Here is a 22,065-nt window from a genome sequence, read left to right on the forward strand (position 1 = left end):
TTTTGTTAAAATCAAACTAAGTTTAATTTTGGACCCTTTGGACCTTAATGTAGACCAATTTAAAAAACAGGACCCAAAATTAAAAATCTAAATACACGGTTAGATTTGGAATATCAAAGAACCCTAATAATTCAATTTTAGATGAAATCAAACAAAGTTTAATTTTGGACCCCAATTTGGACCAACTTGAAAACTGGGCCAAAAATCAAAAATCTAAATACATGTTTAGATTCAGCATATCAAAGAACCTCATATATTCAATTTTTGCTAAAATCAAACAAAGTTTAATTTTGGACCCTTTGGACCTTAATGTAGACCAATTTGAAAACTGGACCCAAAATTAAAAATCTAAATACACTGTTAGATTCGGCATAACAAATAAATAAATGTGATTAAAGATTTTACAAATCTAATGCGCCATACTGTGCAATTAAAGATTACTTCTTGAAATTTTTCAATATTTGAAATTTGAAAAAAAAATAATATTTGAAGAATAATTCTTTTTAATTTCTGAAATCTGAAATGAGAAAAAATTGACCCCCCCCCCCCCCCCCCCACAATTTCTTTTTATCCCCCCCCCCTTTTTTTCCCCCCAAAAATTCTTTCCCTCAAGATATGGTCAAAATCTCAATTCAAATTTCCAATGGAGTTGGCAACCATAATTACCCATTTAAATTTACCATAGTGCTAACTTAATCTATTTTATAATAGAATTAATAAAAATATAGTGTCAAATCTTTCATATGGATTTTTTTGTAAAAAAAAAAGATGAAAACATTTGCAGATATTTTTACTGGTCTTCCTTTATAAATATGCATTTCTTTAAACATAATTTAAAAGCAGTGTAAGGGAAGTAACCAAAACGTTGTATTTGGATTACCTCCCTTACACTGTTTTAGATTATCTTTATTGTTCATTAACCATTACTTTATACATAATTTAAAAGCAGTGTAAGGGAGATAATTTCAATGATGTATTTGATTTATCTCCCTTACACTGCTTTAAATTATGTTTTGTACTAAAGTATTTGTCCATTAACCAGGACAACCTTGTTTTTTCCCCTTTTTTGCCCCTAATTCCTAAACGGTTTGAGCCGTAACCCCCCAAAGCAAATCCTAACCATCCCTTTGTGGTATGGAAACTTGTAGTATAATTTCAGAGAGATCCATACACCGTTCCACAGTTATTGTCTGGAAACTAGAAAATGCTCATTTTTGGCCCCTTTTTGGCCCCTAATTCCTTAACTGTTGGTACCATAACCCCCAAAATCAATCCCAACCTTCCTTTTGTGGTATTTAACCTTATGGTCAAATTTCAAAAAGATCCATTCACTTAAACTAAAGTTAGAGTGCGAAAACCAATATGTATTCGGACGACGACGCCAGACGACGACGACGACGACGGACGACGACGACGACGACGACGACGACGCCAACGTCATACCAATATACGACCACAAAATTTTTTTGCGGTCGTATAAAAACTGCAAAATTTCCTTAAAATTACCAATTCAGGGGCAGCAACCCAACAACGGGTTGTCCGATTCATCTGAAAATTTCAGGGCAGATAGATCTTGACCTGATAAACAATTTTACCCTATGTCAGATTTGCTCTAAATGCTTTGGTTTCAGAGATATAAGCCAAAATCTACATTTTACCCCTATGTTCTATTTTTAGCCATGGCCGCCATCTTGGTTGGTTCGCCGGGTCACCAGACACATTTTGTAAACTAGATACTTGAATGATGATTGTGTTTAAGTTTGGGTGCATTTGGCCCAGTAGTTTCAGAGGAGAAGATTTTTGTAAAAGTTTACGAACGACGGACGACGGACGCAAAGTGATGAGAAAAGCTCACTTGACCTTTCAGGTCAGGTGAGCTAAAAAGTGTGGAAAACCTATAACACTCTAACATTAGATATGATGTAATACAATGTATATCTATTTTCAAATTACAATCAAATATAATTAATACAGTAGACTCCACCTAATCGGATATCGGCTAAACGAATATATCGGCTATTGTAATATTATTTCAAAACACCAAACCCTTCCCTATATGTTTAATGTTAATTTTATCGTGTAATCGAATATCGGATATAAGAATATATCGGCAAATCGGATAAAAATATTCAGGTCATTTTGTTCAAAACCATGCACAATCGAATATTTTCAATGTTTTTCTGACAGGAAATGGACCCGGAAGTTACGAATTTACAATCTTGCAGACAAGAAGATTTTGTTTTTACTAAATAAAAGGAACTATTTCTTAATAAATTGTTGTCTTTAATCATTGTCTTCCTTTGTCATGTGAATTAGATGCCCTTTTACTTCAAATGGTTTGAATTTATTTATAAAAGATGCAAGACTCAGTTGAAAAGTTGACGTTGCTGTTTGGAGAATTTTGATTAAACTCTAAATGTTCACAGAATCAGAAATATAATCTAAACTGAATGTACCTCCTACTGAATAATTTATTGCAATATAAATATAAATCCCTTTTGACAAGAGAAATCTGACTTTTGTCAGATATATTTTTTTTAACATGTGCAAAAGTACCCACATGTCATGGACGCCATTTTGGATGTTTACATATTTGTGAGGAAGCCTCTAGAACTATGACCTAAATATAAATAGTCTTCAGAAAACGTAAACTTTATGCGATAATATTTTATCAATCATGATTATTTTCATAAATTTAAATTTGAATATTTAAAGAAATAAAATTATAACAAATACGATTTTGTAGTAGAGAATTGATAAGAAGTAGTGGATTCGTAAACGATAATCAACGAGCGACTTTAGTCGCAAGTTGATTATCGTTTCCGAATCCACTACTTCTTATCAATTCTCTAGCTTAACCCATTTCTAGTAAAACGACTGTCTGTTTTACGTTTTGACAATGAATCAACAATATTTCATAAAAAAAGTTTGGTATTTTGTCTTTTTTATTCTATAATAGCTGGAAATGAATATATCCACACGGTTCGCATCTATATTTAGACATTTGACAAGTTAACATAAGTTTAATATAACTTAAATGGGGTGTTAGCTCCCCTTTTTAATACCAGATTTTATTTTTGTATATACATATTTCATTTAATCTTTAATCATTACAAATTATTTAAATTAAATAGATTTTGGTATATTTAATTTATTCAAAAAGACATATATTGATATACAGAATTTATTTATCTTGTTTTGAAAAGTTAAAAAATTTTAATTACCAAAATTTAGAATCTTCAAAATTTATATATATAATATTTAGCAACGTGATTTGGTATAATAAAATCGTAACACCATTATGTCGTTCTTAGTCAATTAAATATTATTAGCGTATATGCCATAAATCTGCCATTTCATAATTCATATTGCTGTTTAAAGTATTAAAATTATGTGCTTACGATTTAAATTGAACAATTATATTTAAATTTTGTTTAAACTGTTTCCGTTTCATTTAAGTTAAGATTATTTTAGCGTTATTACATTTGGCATATATCGTTCACCGGTCAGTAAAATAGTTTTATCTGTGGTACGCATTCTGAATCCACATCAGAATTGCTCTTGCTACGGATGTACAATGAATAATTATGTTGATTTCATAAACTTACCATCAAGCTGTTCATAGCCGTGATCGTCTAGTCGTTTATAACGAATGTCATAACAGTGATATTAACAGTGCAAAGTTCGAACCTTGTACCCGGAATGAATTTTTTTCATTGTAATTTTTTTTTCTGGACCAAAATATTGTTTTAATCCTAGAACATGTAGAAGTATCATATATTTCATTTTCATATAATGGCGATGATTTTGTTTCTGTTTTTATTGTCAAAGAAGTAGTTTTAACCCATTTCTTAAAAAAAAATAACACCCAAAATAAAACAAATTCAATAAACATGAACAAACCAAGATATATATATTTCATTAGATTACAATGAGACAGAAATACAGTTAAATGACATGTTTTGACAAGTAAGCGCTTTAAGAGTACTATTTATATAATGATTGATGTCAGCCATCGTGGTCTAGTGGTATCATGCATAGACTGAAGACTGTATTGATTACGAAGAAAATACGCGCGGGTTCGAATCCTACACATGCCACTCGTTTTTGAGAGGATAAAAGATCGTAAGTTAAAAGGTTAAAGTTATAATATAAGTTCTCTTAAGTTAATACTATGGTCAGTGGATTCTTGAAAAATAATCTACAGTCAGAACAATAGACTGACGTCAGAGAAATGGGTTAAGTAGTAGAGAATTGATAAGAAGTAGTGGATTCGTAAACGATAATCAACGAGCGACTTGAGTCGCAAGTTGATTATCGTTTCCGAATCCACTACTTCTTATCATTTCTCTAGCTTAACCCATTTCTATTAAAACGACTGTCTGTTTTACGTTTTGACAATGAATCAACGATATTTCATAAAAATAGTTTAGTATTTTGTCTTTTTTATTCTATAATAGCTGGAAATGATTATATCCACACGGTTCGCATCTATAATTAGACATTTGACAAGTTAACATAAGTTTAAGATAACTTAAATGGGGTGTTAGCTCCCCTTTTTAACACCAGATTTTAGTTTTGTATATACATATTTCATTTAATGTTTAATCATTACAAATTATTTATATTGAATAGATTTTGGTATATTTAATTTATTCAAAAAGACATATATTAATATACAGAATTTATTTATCTTGTTTTGAAAAGTTAAAAAATTTTAATTACCAAAATTTAGAACCTTCAAAATTTATATATATAATATTTAGCAACATGTTTTGGTTAATTGAAGACTAAACACCGTTAAGGCGTTCTTAGTCAAAAACTAGAATATTGATAAGGTAAATGCCATAAATCTGCCATTTCATAATGCTCAAATTCATGTTGCTTTCCTAAAGTATTAAAATTATGTGCTTACGATTAAAATTGAACAATTATATTTAAATCTGTTTAAACTGTTTCCGTTTCATTAAGTTAAGATTATTTTAACGTTATGACATTTGGCATATATCGTTCACCGGTCAATAAACTAGTTTTATCTGTGGTACGCATTCTGAATCCCTATCAGAATTGCTCTATTACGGATGTACAATGAATAATTATGTTGATTTCATAAACTTACCATCACGCTGTTCATAGCCGTGATCGTCTAGTCGTTGGTAACAAATGTCATAACGGTGATATTAACAGTGCAAAGTTCGAACCTTGTATCCGGAATGAAATTTTTTCATTGTAATTTTTTTCTCGACAAAAATATTATTTTAATCTTAGAGGTATTATATACTTCATTTTCATTTAAAGGCGATGGTTTTGTTTCTGGTTTTACAGTCAAAGAAGTAGTTTTACGGTCGTAGCTTATATATCACACTTTATTCAAATTAGAGTCCGTTCAATGTTGACGTGATATAAATAAATTTGAAAAGAACATGAACAAATGCAGACATAGTATATATATATTTTATAAGATAACAAAAGCGAATTATCTCTGAGATAGAAATACAGTTTATTGACATGTATTGACAGTTGTTCGCTTTAAGTGTGTTATTTAAATGTTGATTTATGTCAGCACTCGTGGTATAGTGGTATCATGCATAGACTGAAGACTCTACGGATTATGAAGAAAATACGCGCGAGTTCGAACCCTTCATCTGCCACTCGTTTTTGAGAGGATAAAAAATCGTAAGTTAAAAGTTTAAAGTTATAAAATAAGTTATCTTAAGTTAACGAAGTGGTCAGTGGATTCTTGAAAAATAATCCACTGTTAGAACAATAGAATGACGTCAGAGAAATGGGTTAAAGTTTGGAGATTCTACACAGACATGCTTAGATCTATTTATAGCCAAATTAGTTTACCTGTGTGATACTGTAAATAATGGATATTAATTTGCTTATGAAAAACAAATAATGACAAACTATGGATGGTAGATAATAATTCACATAAATATTTCAGGACATTTGATTTATTTTAATAAATAAAGGATTTAAAAACTGCAAACAAATTTAATCATTACATAATCAGCTGATAATTTTTTACACAAACATCGTGGTGATGTATATGATAAAAATCACTCCATCAATCCTCCAGCCCTTTCACATATTTATCAATTGTCAGGGTTAGTAACATCTCAGGATTAGATCTACTCATTATTGCAGAATATTCAATGAATATACATTCATCGTCTAATTGAATATATCGGGTAATCGGATATTTTTAGCTGTCATTTTGGGTATCCGATTTGCCGGAGTCTACTGTAGTTCCAAATATTTTTTCTTTCATTTGTCACAAACTAATATAGATTTGTAACTTACCTATAAAATGTCAACAACTTTTATCTACACAATGTAATGTAATGAAATATATACCTTAATAAAAATAGATTATTATCTAATTAAAGGATTTCACTTAATAAAAAAAAATATATATATATATACATGTAGCATTCAGAAAATTAGTTTATACAAAATGACATATAAACCTGCCACAAAATTCCTCAAACAATTTACCAAAGAATGTCATTTAAAAAATGAGTTATCTCCCTTTGTACAGATTATATGGTTTAACATAGTACTCTAACATTAGTTATGGAGTTTTTTCATGGACCATAACTCTGGACTAAATCATCAGACCGGAACAAAATTCGACCTTGATCTATAACTTGTCATGATAAAACTATATACCAAATATCAAATCAATATCTTCAAGAACGAAGAAAAAAAGTGTGGAAAGCTGAGTTGCCAGACTGATGGATGGACAGACGGACGGACAGAGTGCAAACCTAAAGTCCCCTTCGACTTCGTCGGTAGGGGACTAAAAACAAATTCTTGCTCTGTTGCATTATTCACAATAATTTCTGAATTTCAAGTATACTTACAATTTCCCCATACAAGGCCATCCATTACTACAGTTCTAACACATTTTTCTAATTCTTTCATATCTGTTTCATCATCCCAGGGTTTAACATCTAATACAATACTTGATTTAGCTATTAAAACAGGTTCTGGAAATATAAATAGTAATAATTCATATTAAGAATATGTACTGTTTAACATATAATACTGTACTGAGTTAGGTTGTGGAGTGGAACCAGTTTATTCAAACCAAATTAAACTTTCATACCATCTCAATGCTCTTCAACTTTTTACTTTTTTTTTATTCGAGCGTCACTTATAAGTCAGTTGTAGTTGAAACAGGCTAGTGGAGTAAAAAATGATAGTCTTGTATCTATGATGATTTTTTTTTTATGATCTATTATGAATCTCTCTCCATTGAACCAGAAAATTAGTATATCAAATCTTTATAAATCTGAAAATAAGGAACTTAAATGCAATGATCAAACCATGTTTTCACAAAACAAAAATCAAAAGTATATGTATATATAGTGGCTATTACAAAAATTCAAATTCAGGAAAATATACTGAAACTGATGGCAAGATCACTGAAAAGACACTATGAAGACAATTTCCAAAAAAATAAAATAATTTGTAACATGTGTATTAAAGTCCTGAACAATGCAATATCACTTAAGGGTGTACTTAGGTCAGGTTTAGGAATTTGTGTCAGATGTTCAGACTCCTTGGTTTTTTTCCTATGATACAGGGTAAAATATTTTGCCCCATAACACCCATTTTTCTTTTCATATAAGACTTCAATAGCTAATGAAAGGTCAATTAACAAAATTTAAGCAGATTCTAGATTTCTTTTCTTTCGATTTGAGACCCAAATAATACCAATACAAATAAAAGGTAAAAGTCCGATTCAGCCTTTTCCTGCCATTTTAAAAAATTAAATATCTTGAAAAGGAGCTCCATAACCTATCAATATTTTTAGCTTATTTTGTTCCTTAACTAATGCTCTCCTGACTTATAGTATCAATTTTAAATTCTATATTTTTTTTAATTTCACCTAAGTACATCCTTAATATGATCAAAGTTATAGGACTTCAGTCATCTTCTTATTAACCTATTAAACCTAAATTCATGAAGACCATACAATCAATATATCTTGGTTGAATATCTAAATACCTGGGAAAAGTAATATTTCAGTGATGTACAACAATAAAAAAACTGTAGAACGGGTTTTTTCCACAACGATGAAACATTGTTTGCTATTTTTGCGTCAGATGGGACATTTAAACCTTGGCTGTGCTCATTATTCGTGTGTCATGACCTTTAACAAGGCATCTAAATTAAAAGTGAAATATTAATGAAGGGTGAATGTCTACTGTGAATTGGTGAAAAATTATGCACATAAAATTTCCTGATATATGAAATTCTCTGATATTACAGTAGAGGTGAGTTGGATTTAGCTTTTTTTTACATGTGCCCAGGCTGAGGGTATAGAAAACTTCCAGATTGTCTAGCCTATGCATTGTTTCTTTTGTTTATCAAGTGCAATCCATTCATGTATAAAGCAGGTGGAAATTTGTGTTCAACATTCAGACAGAACGAAAGATCTAATCTTGAGCTGAAATCAAAATGATAATCCTTGTGTTCTAGATGGTTTTAACAATCTAAGGCCAAAATAATACTGACTTGTGTTTAGGATACTCCATCTACTATTTTCATAATGCCTAAAAATGTCTACTTTTAAGTTTTTAGTTAACAAATTAAATACATGTTTGTGTCTTCTCTACTGGGTAGCATTTCACTTTACAACACGGACAAAACAATAACTGTTCATGATTAAAACAATCCACAATTGAACTAATACAGCAACTGAAAGCTTTAAATTAAATCAATTCAAATATTGTAAATTCAGAAATTATTGCAATGTTTTATTATTGCGATAAATGCGACAGGGTTATAATAGCAATAATTTAAACTCGCATTTTGAAATTTTCTAAATGAATTCAACAGGATTTTTCTCAATATCGCAAAAACTAAAATCGCATTTTAGTATAAAATGACATAATCTCAATAATAAATGCACGCAATAATTTCTGAATTTACAGTATTATGGATTCAATATTACTCCTTGGATACCAATTTCCATGGATTTGATGGGTATAGGTCAACCACAAATTTAAACTGATGAATGAATTACAAATTTTTTAAAGGCCTGTATGCAGACTTTGGCAAAACCACGATATCAAATATCCAAAAAAATTGGTACCCATAAAAATAAATAACGCAAATATGATTAATTATTCATACTTTTAGATTTTTTTTCAGCATATGCCTTTATTCTTTCTTGTTTAATTTTTTCAGCTTCTGCTTGTGCTTCTTCCTGCAAAGAAAAACATGACAAAATGAATGTTTATTTATGTTTTCAAGGAAACTTCATCATTCAGTAAGTATATATGATAAAAAAAAACAAGCATTCTGAGAGTATTGCATGGCAATTCATAGTCCCCTACCAGTTAAAAATTCATTGTACTGGAACAAAATGCTGACTTGATCTATAACTTGTCATGGTGTAAACTATATAACAAATATTAAGTCAATATCTTTAAGCATGACAAAAAAAAGTGTGGAAAACTGATTATTTGAATAAATTTTCCAAGTCCAAGGACCATAACTCTGCACAAATTCATCAGACCAGAACAAAATTCGAACTTAATCTGTAACTTGTCATGATAAAACTATATACCAAATATCAAATCAGTATCTTCAAGCATGATAAAAAAAAAGTGCGGAAAACTGATTATTAGAGTGAATTTTCTAAGTCCAAAGGACCATAACTCTGGACAAAATCATCAGACTGGAACAAAATTCACACTTGATCTGTAACTTGTCATAATTAATCTATATACCAAATATCAAATCAATATCTTCAAGCACGAAGAAAAAAGTGTGGAAAACTGATTTGCTGGACTGACGGATGGACAGACAGACAGACAGAGCGCAAACCTAAAGTCCCCTTCGACTTTGTCGGTAGGGGACTAATTATTGTGAATGTAAGTCTGCTGCAATCTCCAAATGTTATATGCATGAATGGTATGAAATCCACATTTTAAGTGTGGAAATCCCAAAAAATCTCTTTAAATCTATTGATTCTTTGCTGAACATAAATTAATTCACCTGACTTAAGTGACATAGATTGATTGATTCCTATTGGTTATTTCGCAGTGGCCAGGTTTTATTGGTTGATGAAACAAGAGTGCCAGGAGAGAACCACCAACCTACAGCAGGAAAACTGACAATCCTTGTCAATTAAAGTTTGGAGTTGAACGCACCTGCCACGTGCAGTGTTCGAACTCACAACCTCAGTGTTGAGAGGCTAGTGATACAGTTGTTGAACTACTTAGACCACTTGGGAACCAAGACTTCCTAAACTGATTTAGTGCATTGTATGTGCCTAAGAAATTTGCATCATGTTAAAGACCTTAATTTACCCCTTAAGTGTATTTTTCAGTTCTTTATTGATTTTATCGTTTCTGTATAGAGTAATGTTTACCCCAGAAAGCATCTCCTGATATTTTATACAAAAAAAAGTAAATTCACGAATAAAGCATTACATCATCGTCTCCAAAGAGGTCAAAATCATCTTCATCATCATCATCTGCTGGAGCAGGAGCCGGCTTAGATCCTGTTGCTGAACTATTTCCACCTTTTTCAAGGGCTGTGACTCTACTTTCCAACTTTGAAACCATTTTTTTCATATCATCAACAACTACAAAATTCAGAAAGTTAAACTACATCCACTCCTGTATTCATAGGTACTCCTTATTACAAATATACATAAGTCAAAGGGAGATAATCCTTGGTGATTTTTATTTCTAAGTTTGAAATAAACCTATAGTTTTATATTTACACCTATGTGCAAGAACTATCTTGTTTTAAATATGTACTACTTTCCAGTATGTCCTTTTTTTACCAGTCCCGATTTAGAAGTCTTACATCTTGTAAAGTCTACCTGAATTATTCTGCAAAGAATTTTGCTCAAACCAGTGCTAGGGGCCGTTTTAAACTTGCAGTGAGGTGAGTTTATTTGCATTGCGTTGAAGGCCTCAATGTGACTTTGAGATGAAGAACAGCTGTTCCTTTGCTTTTTGTGTTTTTTGCTGTGCATGTACTGATTTTGTGTCATGGATGGATACCCCATATCCTTTGTTTTTCTATCCTATTAATGATTTGAAATTTCTGTTATTTTTTTATATTTACATGTAAGTTGTTTGCACTTGACTATACAGTCTGACTTAATCATTTCAAAATACGATTTTTGGAGAAAAGTAAATACTACATACATGTATGCTGTTGGATTGAAGTTATGTCAACTCTAAAGCACAAACCTACACAATTTGCAGGCAACATCAACAAGGTTCAGTTACAAAGGTTTAAGTGGGTGAACTTATGATTTGAAGAAATATATCATGTTCAGAGTTCCTGTTCAAGTTTTCTTTCCAGTCTACTTAAAGTACAGAAATAACTATAAATAGAAAACTCAATTAAACTACCTTTCTATATCAACTGATGATTATACGTACATGAGGGTCTGGATGGGCAGATCTTTATTTCTATTTTCTTTAACTTTTTAAGCAACAATTCTTTTCTACAATTTTAAGAACTCCATTATTTTCAATTTTGTATCCCCCCTTTTTTCTCTCTATTTTTTGGCCCATTATTATTTATTCTGCAACCCCCATCCAGACCCTCATCATAACGTCCACTTTCTAGCTTCCTGGTGGTACTGACTTTTCAGTATTTATTACCGGTAGATGAAACTTACTCTTCTTTAGTTCTTTATTTTCTGTTTCTAGTGTGTTCATTCTGTTGCTGAACTGTCCATCTCCTCCAGAAGATAATGCTGAACCACCACCCTACACAGAAAATAAATGTAATTTGTATCCTCTAAACAAAAATCAATTATTGTAAATATTACTCCCTGAACAAAGATCCATTAAAAAGGTCATGAAGGTATTGTAATATAAATCTATTAATAGCAATTAACAACAAATATTAATCTCCAAACATATAACAACTGTAAATATTCTATTTTTTGCACCAAATAGTGGTACATGTTCATAAATTACAGCAGTCCTTTCTTAACCTATGTGATTCATAGACGTTTACAGTTGACAAGATGCCTTTCAGAGCTTTGACACTGAAATGACTTATTGCATGCAGTTTGAGAAATTACCAGTGCATCTCGGAGATTTAGCAATGAAATGACTTAATATTACATACATTTTGAGATAGAGAATTTATCAGTTTATATAATTAAAACTTGACAATGCTAGAGATACAAGTTCTAACTTCTATACAAGTTTAATAGAACTTTTGGTCTTGAGCTTTAGTAATATGAAAGGAGATGTCAATGGAATTGTTAAAATTGTTCTCTGTAATTTGACATATAAATTTATCTGAATATAAAGTCATAAATGTAAAAATAAATGTGAGCATTTATAACAAGAAATCCTTATAAGGACTATCTAAATAAGATTTTTTTTTAAAACCATATTCTTATAGAAATAATACATGTTGTGTGTGTCTAGATCCTGTTGCATCTTTATCATCCATAAAATCATCACAGTGAAAATAATTTCTGATTTTACAGATCCAACTACTGTGAATTCATTATTATTCAATGTTATTCATAGAATATCAATTTTCGGTGGATTTGTGGGTATAGGTAAAATGCAAGTTCAAATGTTCAACAGAGTACAAATTAACTAAAGGTTTGTTTGTAGATCTTGGTAAAACAAGCATGAAATCAATTATCTACGGAATTACAAGTATTCCTGATCAATGAAAATTGATATCCTAATGATCCACGAAAATAAATGAATTTACAGTATGTATCTATGTTTGACAATTTATTTTCAGATCTAGATAATAACTATGCCAACTATTTTAGTGACTGTAAACTCCATGTATAATTACAACAATGAAAGCATACCATTAGGGCTGGTTAAGTCATAAAAAATTAGGCATAACTTTCTCAAATCAATTTTCAATAGTCTAAGATAATACATAACATTACAAGATGAAGTGTGTGTAAACTCTGCTTTTTTAGGTTTGAGAGACCACGCTGTCCCCAGTAATTCAAGTAGAGCTTAAGCTGTCTTCTGGCTCTGTATTGAAGTATGGAATTATGGGTAGACATTTCATTTTTTCAATTAACCTTTTAGATAATTTTTAATTTCCCACTTAAGTGTGACTACTGTTTGTTTTATCAATCTTAATTTACAATCATTTATGAATTGTAGTTGTCAATGATATAATAGAATTGAGAATGGAAACAGGGAATGTGTCAAAGAGACAACAACCTGACCAAAGAGCAGAAAACAGCCAAAGCCACCAATGGGTCTTAAACGCATAGAGAAAATCCTGCACCAGGAGGCAGGCTTCAGCTTGCCCCTAAACAATAATGTATACTAGTTCAGCAAAATGGACTCTACACTAAACTCCAAAACATATAAGTCTGAATATGCTTAAAATATCAAAAGTGCCATCCATTTTTGTTAAAAATGGTTTCAAAGAAGCTCAACCCATCATAGTTAAAAATATTTGGACATTGTAATCTCCATATAAAGTATATCATTGTATATAGAAGTTTGCAAACTTCTCCTAGAAAAGGACTTCTTATTTAACTCAACTGCTAAAAAAAAAATTACTAATTCCTTGCTCTTTTTTTTTCAAAACCAAGTAGGTCCATGAAGACAGGTTTAGAGAAACTAAATAACAATTTTGACCTTGAATCTAATTAAGTCCTGCAAATACATGAGAGATGATAATCATGATAATGAAAAAAAATATATTACAAAGTACATGAAGTAAGAACATCATCATTTGATTATGAACATGAAAAATATATTGAAGCAAAATGTAAATATTCTAACAGAAATCTAAATACAGAAATGTTGAAAATTGTCAGACTGGTTACCATGGTTACTAAACATGCTAAAGAGTCAAACAAACATGGATTTCATCAAGATCAAAAGTCCAATAAAAAGTTCTGTATAAATTTATAAAATCATTAGTTAAATTTAGGTTTTAAACTGATGTATAAAACAAGTTGGATCACCTAGGTGAGCACTACGGTGTACACACTGTTCAGCAAACTTGAAAATAATTTTCAACATCTCTGTAAAACAGGAAAAAAAAATAGAGAATAATTCATATATATACAACATGAATTATCATGATTATAAGAAGAAAAAAAGTGGGGGAATATTCTATAAACAACATGTACATGATGTATAATAAAGAAAAAAAAAAATCAGAAGCATTTTAAAATAACAGAATTTTTTTAGCAAAATATACCAATACCTGGATGGTTGCAAAAAAAAGAAGAGTTGAATATACAGTAAATTAACAGAATTTCATACATGATTTGATCCATGAGTACTGAAAGTACATAAATTACCTCTTTTAAAAGAAACCAACTTACACATTTTATAAAACTGAAAAGCAACAGCATGAACTTCTGTTCTATTTAGATTTTTTTTTTAAGAACTCATCTTTTAAAAACAAAATTATTAAAAATTTACTTCAATAAACTTATTTCAAATAACAACATATTAAACTTTTTTGAACCAAAAAATGGCTAAGATACTTAAATTTCATTTAAATTTTCTTTAAAAGAAGTTACATTTTTTTATTATTTAATCTATTTACTCTGTAGGGTTCTTTTTACACATAAAGTGCATCTTAGGCTTTGAATACCAAAATGCATACTTATTTAAAAGTACACTGGAGTGTAAGCATTTAAAAGTTTTTTAACATTTTTACTTAACTTCTGAATGAACTTGTATACAGAAATAAATATTTCATTTGAAGCAAAAAGCAGTGAATGACAATCTATTTACTAATAATCAACGCACTGTACTTATTTTGCAGAATCAAAACACAGAGGAAACAACTTATTGTGTCAGTAAATTTACTCACAACTTTTATAGACTGAATGCTTTTAACAGAGCTAGACATAATGTATGGAAAATTTGGCCGTTGTTGAAGACTGTTTGTTGTCCTTTTAATAAATGTATTTTTGTTTATTTTTATTGTTTGGTTGCTATCTCATATGCATTGAAGATTTGATTGATGAAATTTCTTGCTGTATTACAGTTTTTGTAAAGAAATAAACAAGTATAATAATATTACCAGTATTTAAATTTAAACCTACATTAACTCTTGTAATTAATTCCATAAAACTTTACATCGTACATTAATTTTGACACTTCAAATCACAGTATACCCATCTATAGAGGTCTGCATACCTTAACCTTGGTCTTAAGCATTTGTAAACTGAAGTAGGACATGTAGAAATATATATATATACTGCAAAACAAGAAGCCCTGGCCAACTGTAATTTCAAGATATGATGTAAAAATTAACTTTGGGTAGGCTTATTCAATTTTAGGTGCATTGAATAGACTGTTTTATAAAAGCTATCTTCCTGCATTATTCGATAAAGAAAACTGTACAACCTTTTGGTGTGTATTGATGTATAACACGCACCTCCTTTTTTGGCCCATGTAACTAGAGGGAAAATGCGTATTATACACAACCAAATACGGTAATTACACAGTCCTCTGCCACCAAATAATCCTTCAATAAATTACTGTAATGTAAAGTGATATTTATTATAGAAATGTTTAGACAAAAAGGACAGATAGCTACTATAAAACAGGCAGTTGTAACTAGATTGCTTTGCACTAAATATCTACATGCTCAAAAGAATGAAATAACAACAGCAATTTTACTCACAGAAGATAAAGCTTTTTGAATTTGTTGTCTGGCTTCAGCTATTTCATTTATTAATTTGCTTGACCCAGAATTCTCTTTATTATTGACCTAGAAATATATGCATTTTCTATTTCAATATTTAAAATCTATTTAATTAGCCAAACAAAAATTTTCAAGAATGATTTATAAATTTTTTTGTATTCCTAAAAGCTTGCAGTTGTTTGCCCTTTATCATGATAAAATGACAGCCACTCTACATTATAGATAATATATATCATATCATAAAATAACTATTATGTACACTTTACCCCATATGGATTATGTTATTTCCACACATCCACGATGGGACTGTGGGAGGGCACAGATTTAACAAAACTTCAAGAAATTCCCCATTCCCATTTCTTTTTTTTCCATCATATTTAAAGAATTAAACCCCTATTATAAATTATGTAAGCTTTTGAATTCAAATGTTTTTAATAAATTTATGGTTAAAAAAATCTCATTGAGTTGTCAGAAACGGGCTGCCCAATGTGGAAATAACAAAAACCAATATACCAATCGAACATTGCTTTTTTTGTGTTCAATGTTTTTTCAGATCTGATCACTTCTAGTTTTCTATGTGTATGTTCATTTTATTTTTATCAGTAACTATAATGGTAACCTAATGAAATCTTTAGAAGGCCAGAACAAATAAATTGTGTTTCCTATTTCATCCAAAAAAAAATTAGGTAGGGTCGGTAGGTAAAACAATTTATTTTATGGAAACACTTTATTTTTCTTCTTCTGTTTTTTTCCCAAAAGGTCGTGCAACAATTGGAGTTTTTCCAGTCTGTCTACATTCATCAATACACTGCACTGTTGTCGACAAGCCATGCTTGTTTTTTTTTAAATCTAGGTTCTTGATATGCTTTACTTGTGGGTATTAGTGGTAATTATCAAACACTTTGTAGATCAATAGAAATCTAAACAAATAATCGGATCTGGAAAGACCCCAAAATTTTGATTTTTTTTTATGTCGCCAATAAAATGTTTAGGGTCGGCGTTGGAAATGGAGGTAGGGTCTGGAAACTGGAAACTCAAAATTTATTTATTTTGGCCTAATAAAATAAGTGTGATATATACTACATGCACTAATATTACTCATAAATCATGATATACATATAAAAATAAATTTTTGATCCAAAATTTACAATGTTACAACAACATCCTTCCTATATCTTAAATGATTTTGATGATGAATACATGAATACATTTCTATAAAAAATACATGTATGTGAAAAAACCAACAGAACTGTTTTCTGCCAATTTTTTACATGCTTTCATCTAAAGAGCAGACACACGAACATATATCTTTTTCAATTTATATCATTTCTTTAGATAATGCTTTCATCTTGAAAAATTCAATATGTACAAATACTGGTATCCTATAGCTAGTAAAAGCTGAAATAGAAAGGTTAATACAGATAATACATTGCTAAACAAATTTGTTAATCCTGCCCAAAGATCTTAATAGTTGTACATAGTTATACGCAGACTTACAGATGTACCTGCCATTTTACACTGATAAACAGCTTCTGCACTTTCAAATTTCTGTTGATCTCTCCATGTTGAATCTAACAATAGTGGTTGTGCCATCCTGAAAAATAGAACCACTAGATTAGGCCAGGAAAAAATGGTTTCCCCTAACTCGACTGAAAAAAAAAAAACGGCTGTGTCTTGTTCCAATCCAACAATGTTAACAAAAATTTTTTTCATATACGTTTCAGTTTTGTTGTTTAGAAACATAACAATGTCAAGGTAATTTTTTCCTGCATTAGTTTCTAGACTGCCAAAGCGCTTAACTAATTGATTAGAAAGAAAGCAATGATGTAAAGCATTTCGCTTCCCTGTTGTTTAGATCCCCGAAATGGTCAATCAGTACCAAGCGCCAGTTCTTTATGTTATTAAAGTTACCTAAGTTTAATACCAGTTGTCAATAAATAATTGTTTTACATGCAGTCTGTAGCAACACAATCTGATACGTGCACAAAAAAAAAACTCCTGCCTGCCGGGCCTTGAAAATTTTAAAATGTCATGAATGTTATGGGAAACCAACAATCCTTTTTCCTGGCGTTATAAGCATATACATCTTATGTATAACAAATTTAAAACAATTTAAGGGGTTAACTTAATAATTGTTAATGATTGCTGTTTGCTATGTGCCAACAGGCATATATTCCATGCATGTACAGTACAAAGATAGTTGTTGCTAGCATTCATTTACGTACTCTATTATTTGTATTTATTTTCACTATGCCACGTACATGTATGCAATTACCATGATTACATTAGCTTCAAGTAGAACATTGTAGAATATGATATATACTATAAATTATGCATGTTTCTATTGCAAAACTTTAATAACAATGACATTCAAACCTATATATATCATGTATACCAATCCATCATGTCCATTGATATTTTAATCTGCATTTAAACAGCATTGCCTTGCTAGGTAAACCATGTCTTAAATTAACAAACCTTAGTAACTTTGAGCTTACTTGTGCATGTTTAATAGAAATTATAAAATGTATTTTAATCAAGGCTGCACTTTAAAAAAATACAAAAATGTTCAGCCTAAGCATCATTCTCTGACAGCTTGCAAACATAGTACTAGGCAACAGCAGCTCTTAAACCTGGTATTGGGTCTGTTTGCGCCCAATACACGTTCGCAACCCACATATTCACCCCTAGGGTCAGTTCGCACCCTATTTTTATTCAAATACATTGTTGAATTATTAGACGTTTTTTAGATTTTATATATCAAAATATTCGTATTTTCCTGAATAAAAATTCTGGAATTTTTAAATTGAATTCAATTTAATGCAATATTTTATTGGAAAGAGTACATTTATATGTTGGTACCTTCAATCTTCTTTACGCATGGAATCAATGCTCTGTGGGTACTTATAGCTAACATGCAACACCATGAACACCTTAAATAAAACATGTGCTTTGTGCCCGGTTTTTGTGTTATTCGTTATTGTCGTGGCAATGTCATTGTGATGAGCTTGTATCTTCCGCCTTTCTTTTAGGAGTCTTAAGATGAATGAACTTCATGACAATTTTTTTATTCATTATTCATTTCTGTCAAAATAATTAGCCCTAATAATACACTAAAGGAATCCTGTTTACGTTTTAAGAATGTCACTTTATTTTGAAACAATAAAAACCTTATTTATAGCAATACACTGACTAAAACACGATTAAAAATTTATTGAACACGAAATCAATAAAAAAGTTGCGAACGTGATTTTGGGCGAACGGACCTGGATTCCTTAAACCCTTATTCATTCACCTTTGAGTGCAATAACACGACTGACGTTTGGGTTACAATTTGATGTTACAGGAGAAAAAGTCTTGATGCAATAAAAGTTCCGCCTGAGGCTGAGGCAGTACAGTATCTCATTGTCCCCCCTTTTTCATTAAAGTGGTACACAATGTTAATAATTGCATCTAAATATCTTTTGACAATGTTGATTGTATACAATAATTGTCGTATTATCTATATGTGATTTTAAAATAACTTTCTATGTGAGATTTCGTACTTTTTGATATATTTTTTTTCTGAAGCCGGCTTTGTTCCACGATGTATGGGGAATAAAAGAAAGATTTTAAGTGCCCAAGATATAATTTACAGAAAAAATACGGACTAACTGAGAATAAAATCCGAAAACATAATACACTGTACACTCTTGTAGAAATCAAATCTGTCATGACACATCAAAGGAAAAATCATTGTAAATAAAATGAACCATAATATCTTTTCTAGTCAACTATATCTCTCAATATTTATTGATTGCTGATTCTTGTTTTCCGGAAAATAAATGATCCGAACTTGACTCAGTGTTTACACACTGATTACACTGACAACAATTCAGGATGCAAAGTTCATTGAGATTTTTTACAAAATTTAGACAGTCATGCAGCGTGGCATTCAGGTTTTTGAGGTCCCAGAGGAAGGAATCATATAAACATTTCAAGAAAATCCAATATCCATTGTTTCCTGTACTGGCATTCCATCCTTTTGCAACAGTGCATGCCTTAAGTTTTGGATTTGGCAAGAAAGAAGAGGTAAAAGAGAAAGAATTGACCAAAGAAGAATTAATTATTATAGAAGCTGATAAAATTTATACAGCTAATGAGATACTTAAACTGTATGATTTTCTGATTCAGTACAAGGATTGTAAGAATGATGAAATTTTGTGGAGATTGGCCAGGGCTGCGAGCGATAAAGGAAAACTAGTTCAAAACACCAACGAAAAGAAAGCCTGTTTCTTTGAAGCCTTTGAATACGTCAAGAAAGCTCTAGAATTAAATGACAATAATTTTGCGTCTCACAAATGGTATGCCATACTTCTAGATTACACAGCAGAATATGAAGGCACGAAAAAAAGAATTTCAAATGCCTTTCATGTGAAGGAACATTTAAAGAGAGCCAATGAATTAAACCCAAAAGATGCCACATCTTTATACTCTCTTGGATATTGGTGTTTTCTGTTTGCAGACATGCCTTGGTATCAAAGACAAATAGCTTCAGCATTGTTTGCTTCACCGCCAACTTCAACGTATGAAGAGGCACTAGCTTATTTTGAAAAAGCAGAAGAAACAGATCCCAATTTCTACAGTATGAACTTATTAATGTTAGGGAAAACTTACATCAGGATGAAGAACCATAATATGGCACTGAAATATTTAACTAGAGCAAAAGATCATCCTATGAATAAACCAGATGATGAAAAGGCTCACAAAGAGGCTCTGGAATTATTAAAAAGTATGGGTGTGAAATTAGAGGACCAGCAATAAAAATGACTTGATATTATAAGGCTGTTCACTGATGTGTAGGAAATTCATACAATTAACTTTTTTATAGACTACTCATCTGGCTCTTGAAGTTTCTTTTAAACTCAGGTGTGAAACTTATGGTGCAATTGTTCAAATCAATAACTATGTACAATTTTCAAAATACATGTAGTATTTTACAATTTACCAATTTAAAATGTCTGTATTAAACAGTTATTTATTTGTGTTGGATGGCTTAATCAGTCCGACATGTCCAAATAAAAAAACTATATCGCTGAGACAGGTCAAATAAGTTCAAGGGGGATAACTTTATCCAGTTAGTTATTTACATGTATCCACCTCAAATCTTGATTTCCTGCTTTCCATTTTTCCATGAATCTGTATGGTAATGTTTCATATATATATATATATTTTATTACACTTCTTGAATGTTTATATAAAAGCATCTATTAAATCTATGAGGGGCCTGATGGGGGGGGGGGGGGGGGGGGGTCTCATCACGATTCACGAGTTTTTTTTTTGTCAATCACGATTCACAGAAAATAAATTTCCATGATCACGGATCACGAAAATATAAAAAAAAAAAAATCTGTAGAAAAACAGATCTTAATAGGGAAAATGCACCGATCACAAAGAACGAAAATAACCCATCAGGCCCCTCATCTATAGCTTTCCAGGAAGTTTCGATATCTCACTAAATGATTTGATAATTATAATTCATGAATGGAATTGCAATACCATGTACTAGTTTACATTAGATTTTTTACTGGTTTAAAAATTGTGGTTCAAAAAAGTTAAATGCTGTAAATTCAGAAATTATTGCATGCATAATAATATATAATGCATTTATTTTTGCAATTTGTATAGAATGGCCAAAAATGTGAGAGGAATTATTGCAATTTCAGGAAAAGCTGCATAAAGATAAATGCATCAGATATCAAAATATGAGTTCTTTTATATATTTAGTTGCATTATTTACATTAGTAAATACCTTGCAATAATTTCTGAATTTACAGTATCATATATATGCCCTTCTCAAAGAGAGGCAAAGATACCAAAGGTACATTCAAACTCCTTGTTAAAAAAATAACTGACAACACCTTTGCAAAAAAAGGAAAAGACCAAAAGACAAACTACAATACACAACACAACACAGAAAACTAAAGATTGAGCAATGCAAACCCCACCAAAAAAACGGAGATGATCATTGGTGCTCCAGAAGGGCAAGCAGTTCCTGCTCCATATGTGGTACCCATCATGTTTCTCGAATTATGCTAGCCTCAATATGTCTAGCTGATATGTTTTTTTTACCCCCAGGATACTACATTTCTCTATAGAATAGAAAAATAGTCGTCTGTAAAACTCCTCTCAAAGTCAAGGTTCTCATTAAGTATTTTTGAAGGCAATTACAGGGACTTGTCAATTTTGGCTGCGGCGTGTCCAACAGAGAGAAGATGAAACTTTATTTCTATATAAATTTCTATATGATGATATATGTGCTCAGTGGATACAACATTTTTACAATCTTGATGCATCTTTGGACTCACCAGTTTTGAAAATGATGAGTCCAGAGGGCTCATAGACTCACCTTATAGAGAA

General features: G+C 30.8%; 2 protein-coding genes across 3 annotated transcripts in view; one reads left to right on the forward strand and one right to left on the reverse strand.

The window, feature by feature from the left end:
* The window catches only part of LOC127723699 (elongation factor 1-delta-like), a 31,109-nt gene extending 11,843 nt beyond the window's left edge, over window positions 1–19,266 (reverse strand). The window contains exons 1-7 of one of the 2 annotated variants that reach the window (XM_052230449.1): window positions 19,212–19,266; window positions 17,164–17,260; window positions 15,646–15,732; window positions 11,666–11,756; window positions 10,455–10,609; window positions 9,151–9,223; window positions 6,870–6,995 (exon numbers count right to left, since the gene is read on the reverse strand). In XM_052230449.1, coding sequence (XP_052086409.1) covers window positions 6,870–6,995; window positions 9,151–9,223; window positions 10,455–10,609; window positions 11,666–11,756; window positions 15,646–15,732; window positions 17,164–17,259 — 628 coding nt within the window. In that variant the 5' untranslated portion in view covers window position 17,260; window positions 19,212–19,266. The remainder of the gene's footprint in view (window positions 1–6,869; window positions 6,996–9,150; window positions 9,224–10,454; window positions 10,610–11,665; window positions 11,757–15,645; window positions 15,733–17,163; window positions 17,261–19,211) is intronic. The other variant, XM_052230450.1, reaches the window with a different exon arrangement.
* Window positions 19,267–19,520: 254 nt separating this feature from the next.
* On the forward strand, window positions 19,521–20,692 carry LOC127723698 (regulator of microtubule dynamics protein 1-like). The gene has a single exon (XM_052230448.1). It carries the CDS (start codon window positions 19,546–19,548, stop codon window positions 20,467–20,469), a length of 924 nt encoding a protein of 307 aa, XP_052086408.1. The 5' UTR covers window positions 19,521–19,545; the 3' UTR covers window positions 20,470–20,692.
* Window positions 20,693–22,065: the final 1,373 nt, after the last annotated feature.

This window comes from Mytilus californianus, unplaced genomic scaffold, assembly GCF_021869535.1.
Source record: "Mytilus californianus isolate M0D057914Y unplaced genomic scaffold, xbMytCali1.0.p SCAF_13, whole genome shotgun sequence".
Taxonomy (NCBI): domain Eukaryota; kingdom Metazoa; phylum Mollusca; class Bivalvia; order Mytilida; family Mytilidae; genus Mytilus; species Mytilus californianus.

Bases quoted from the DNA above. Each gene is read 5' to 3' on its own strand.
- LOC127723698 (XM_052230448.1), top strand. From the start codon at position 19,546: ATGCAAAGTTCATTGAGATTTTTTACAAAATTTAGACAGTCATGCAGC.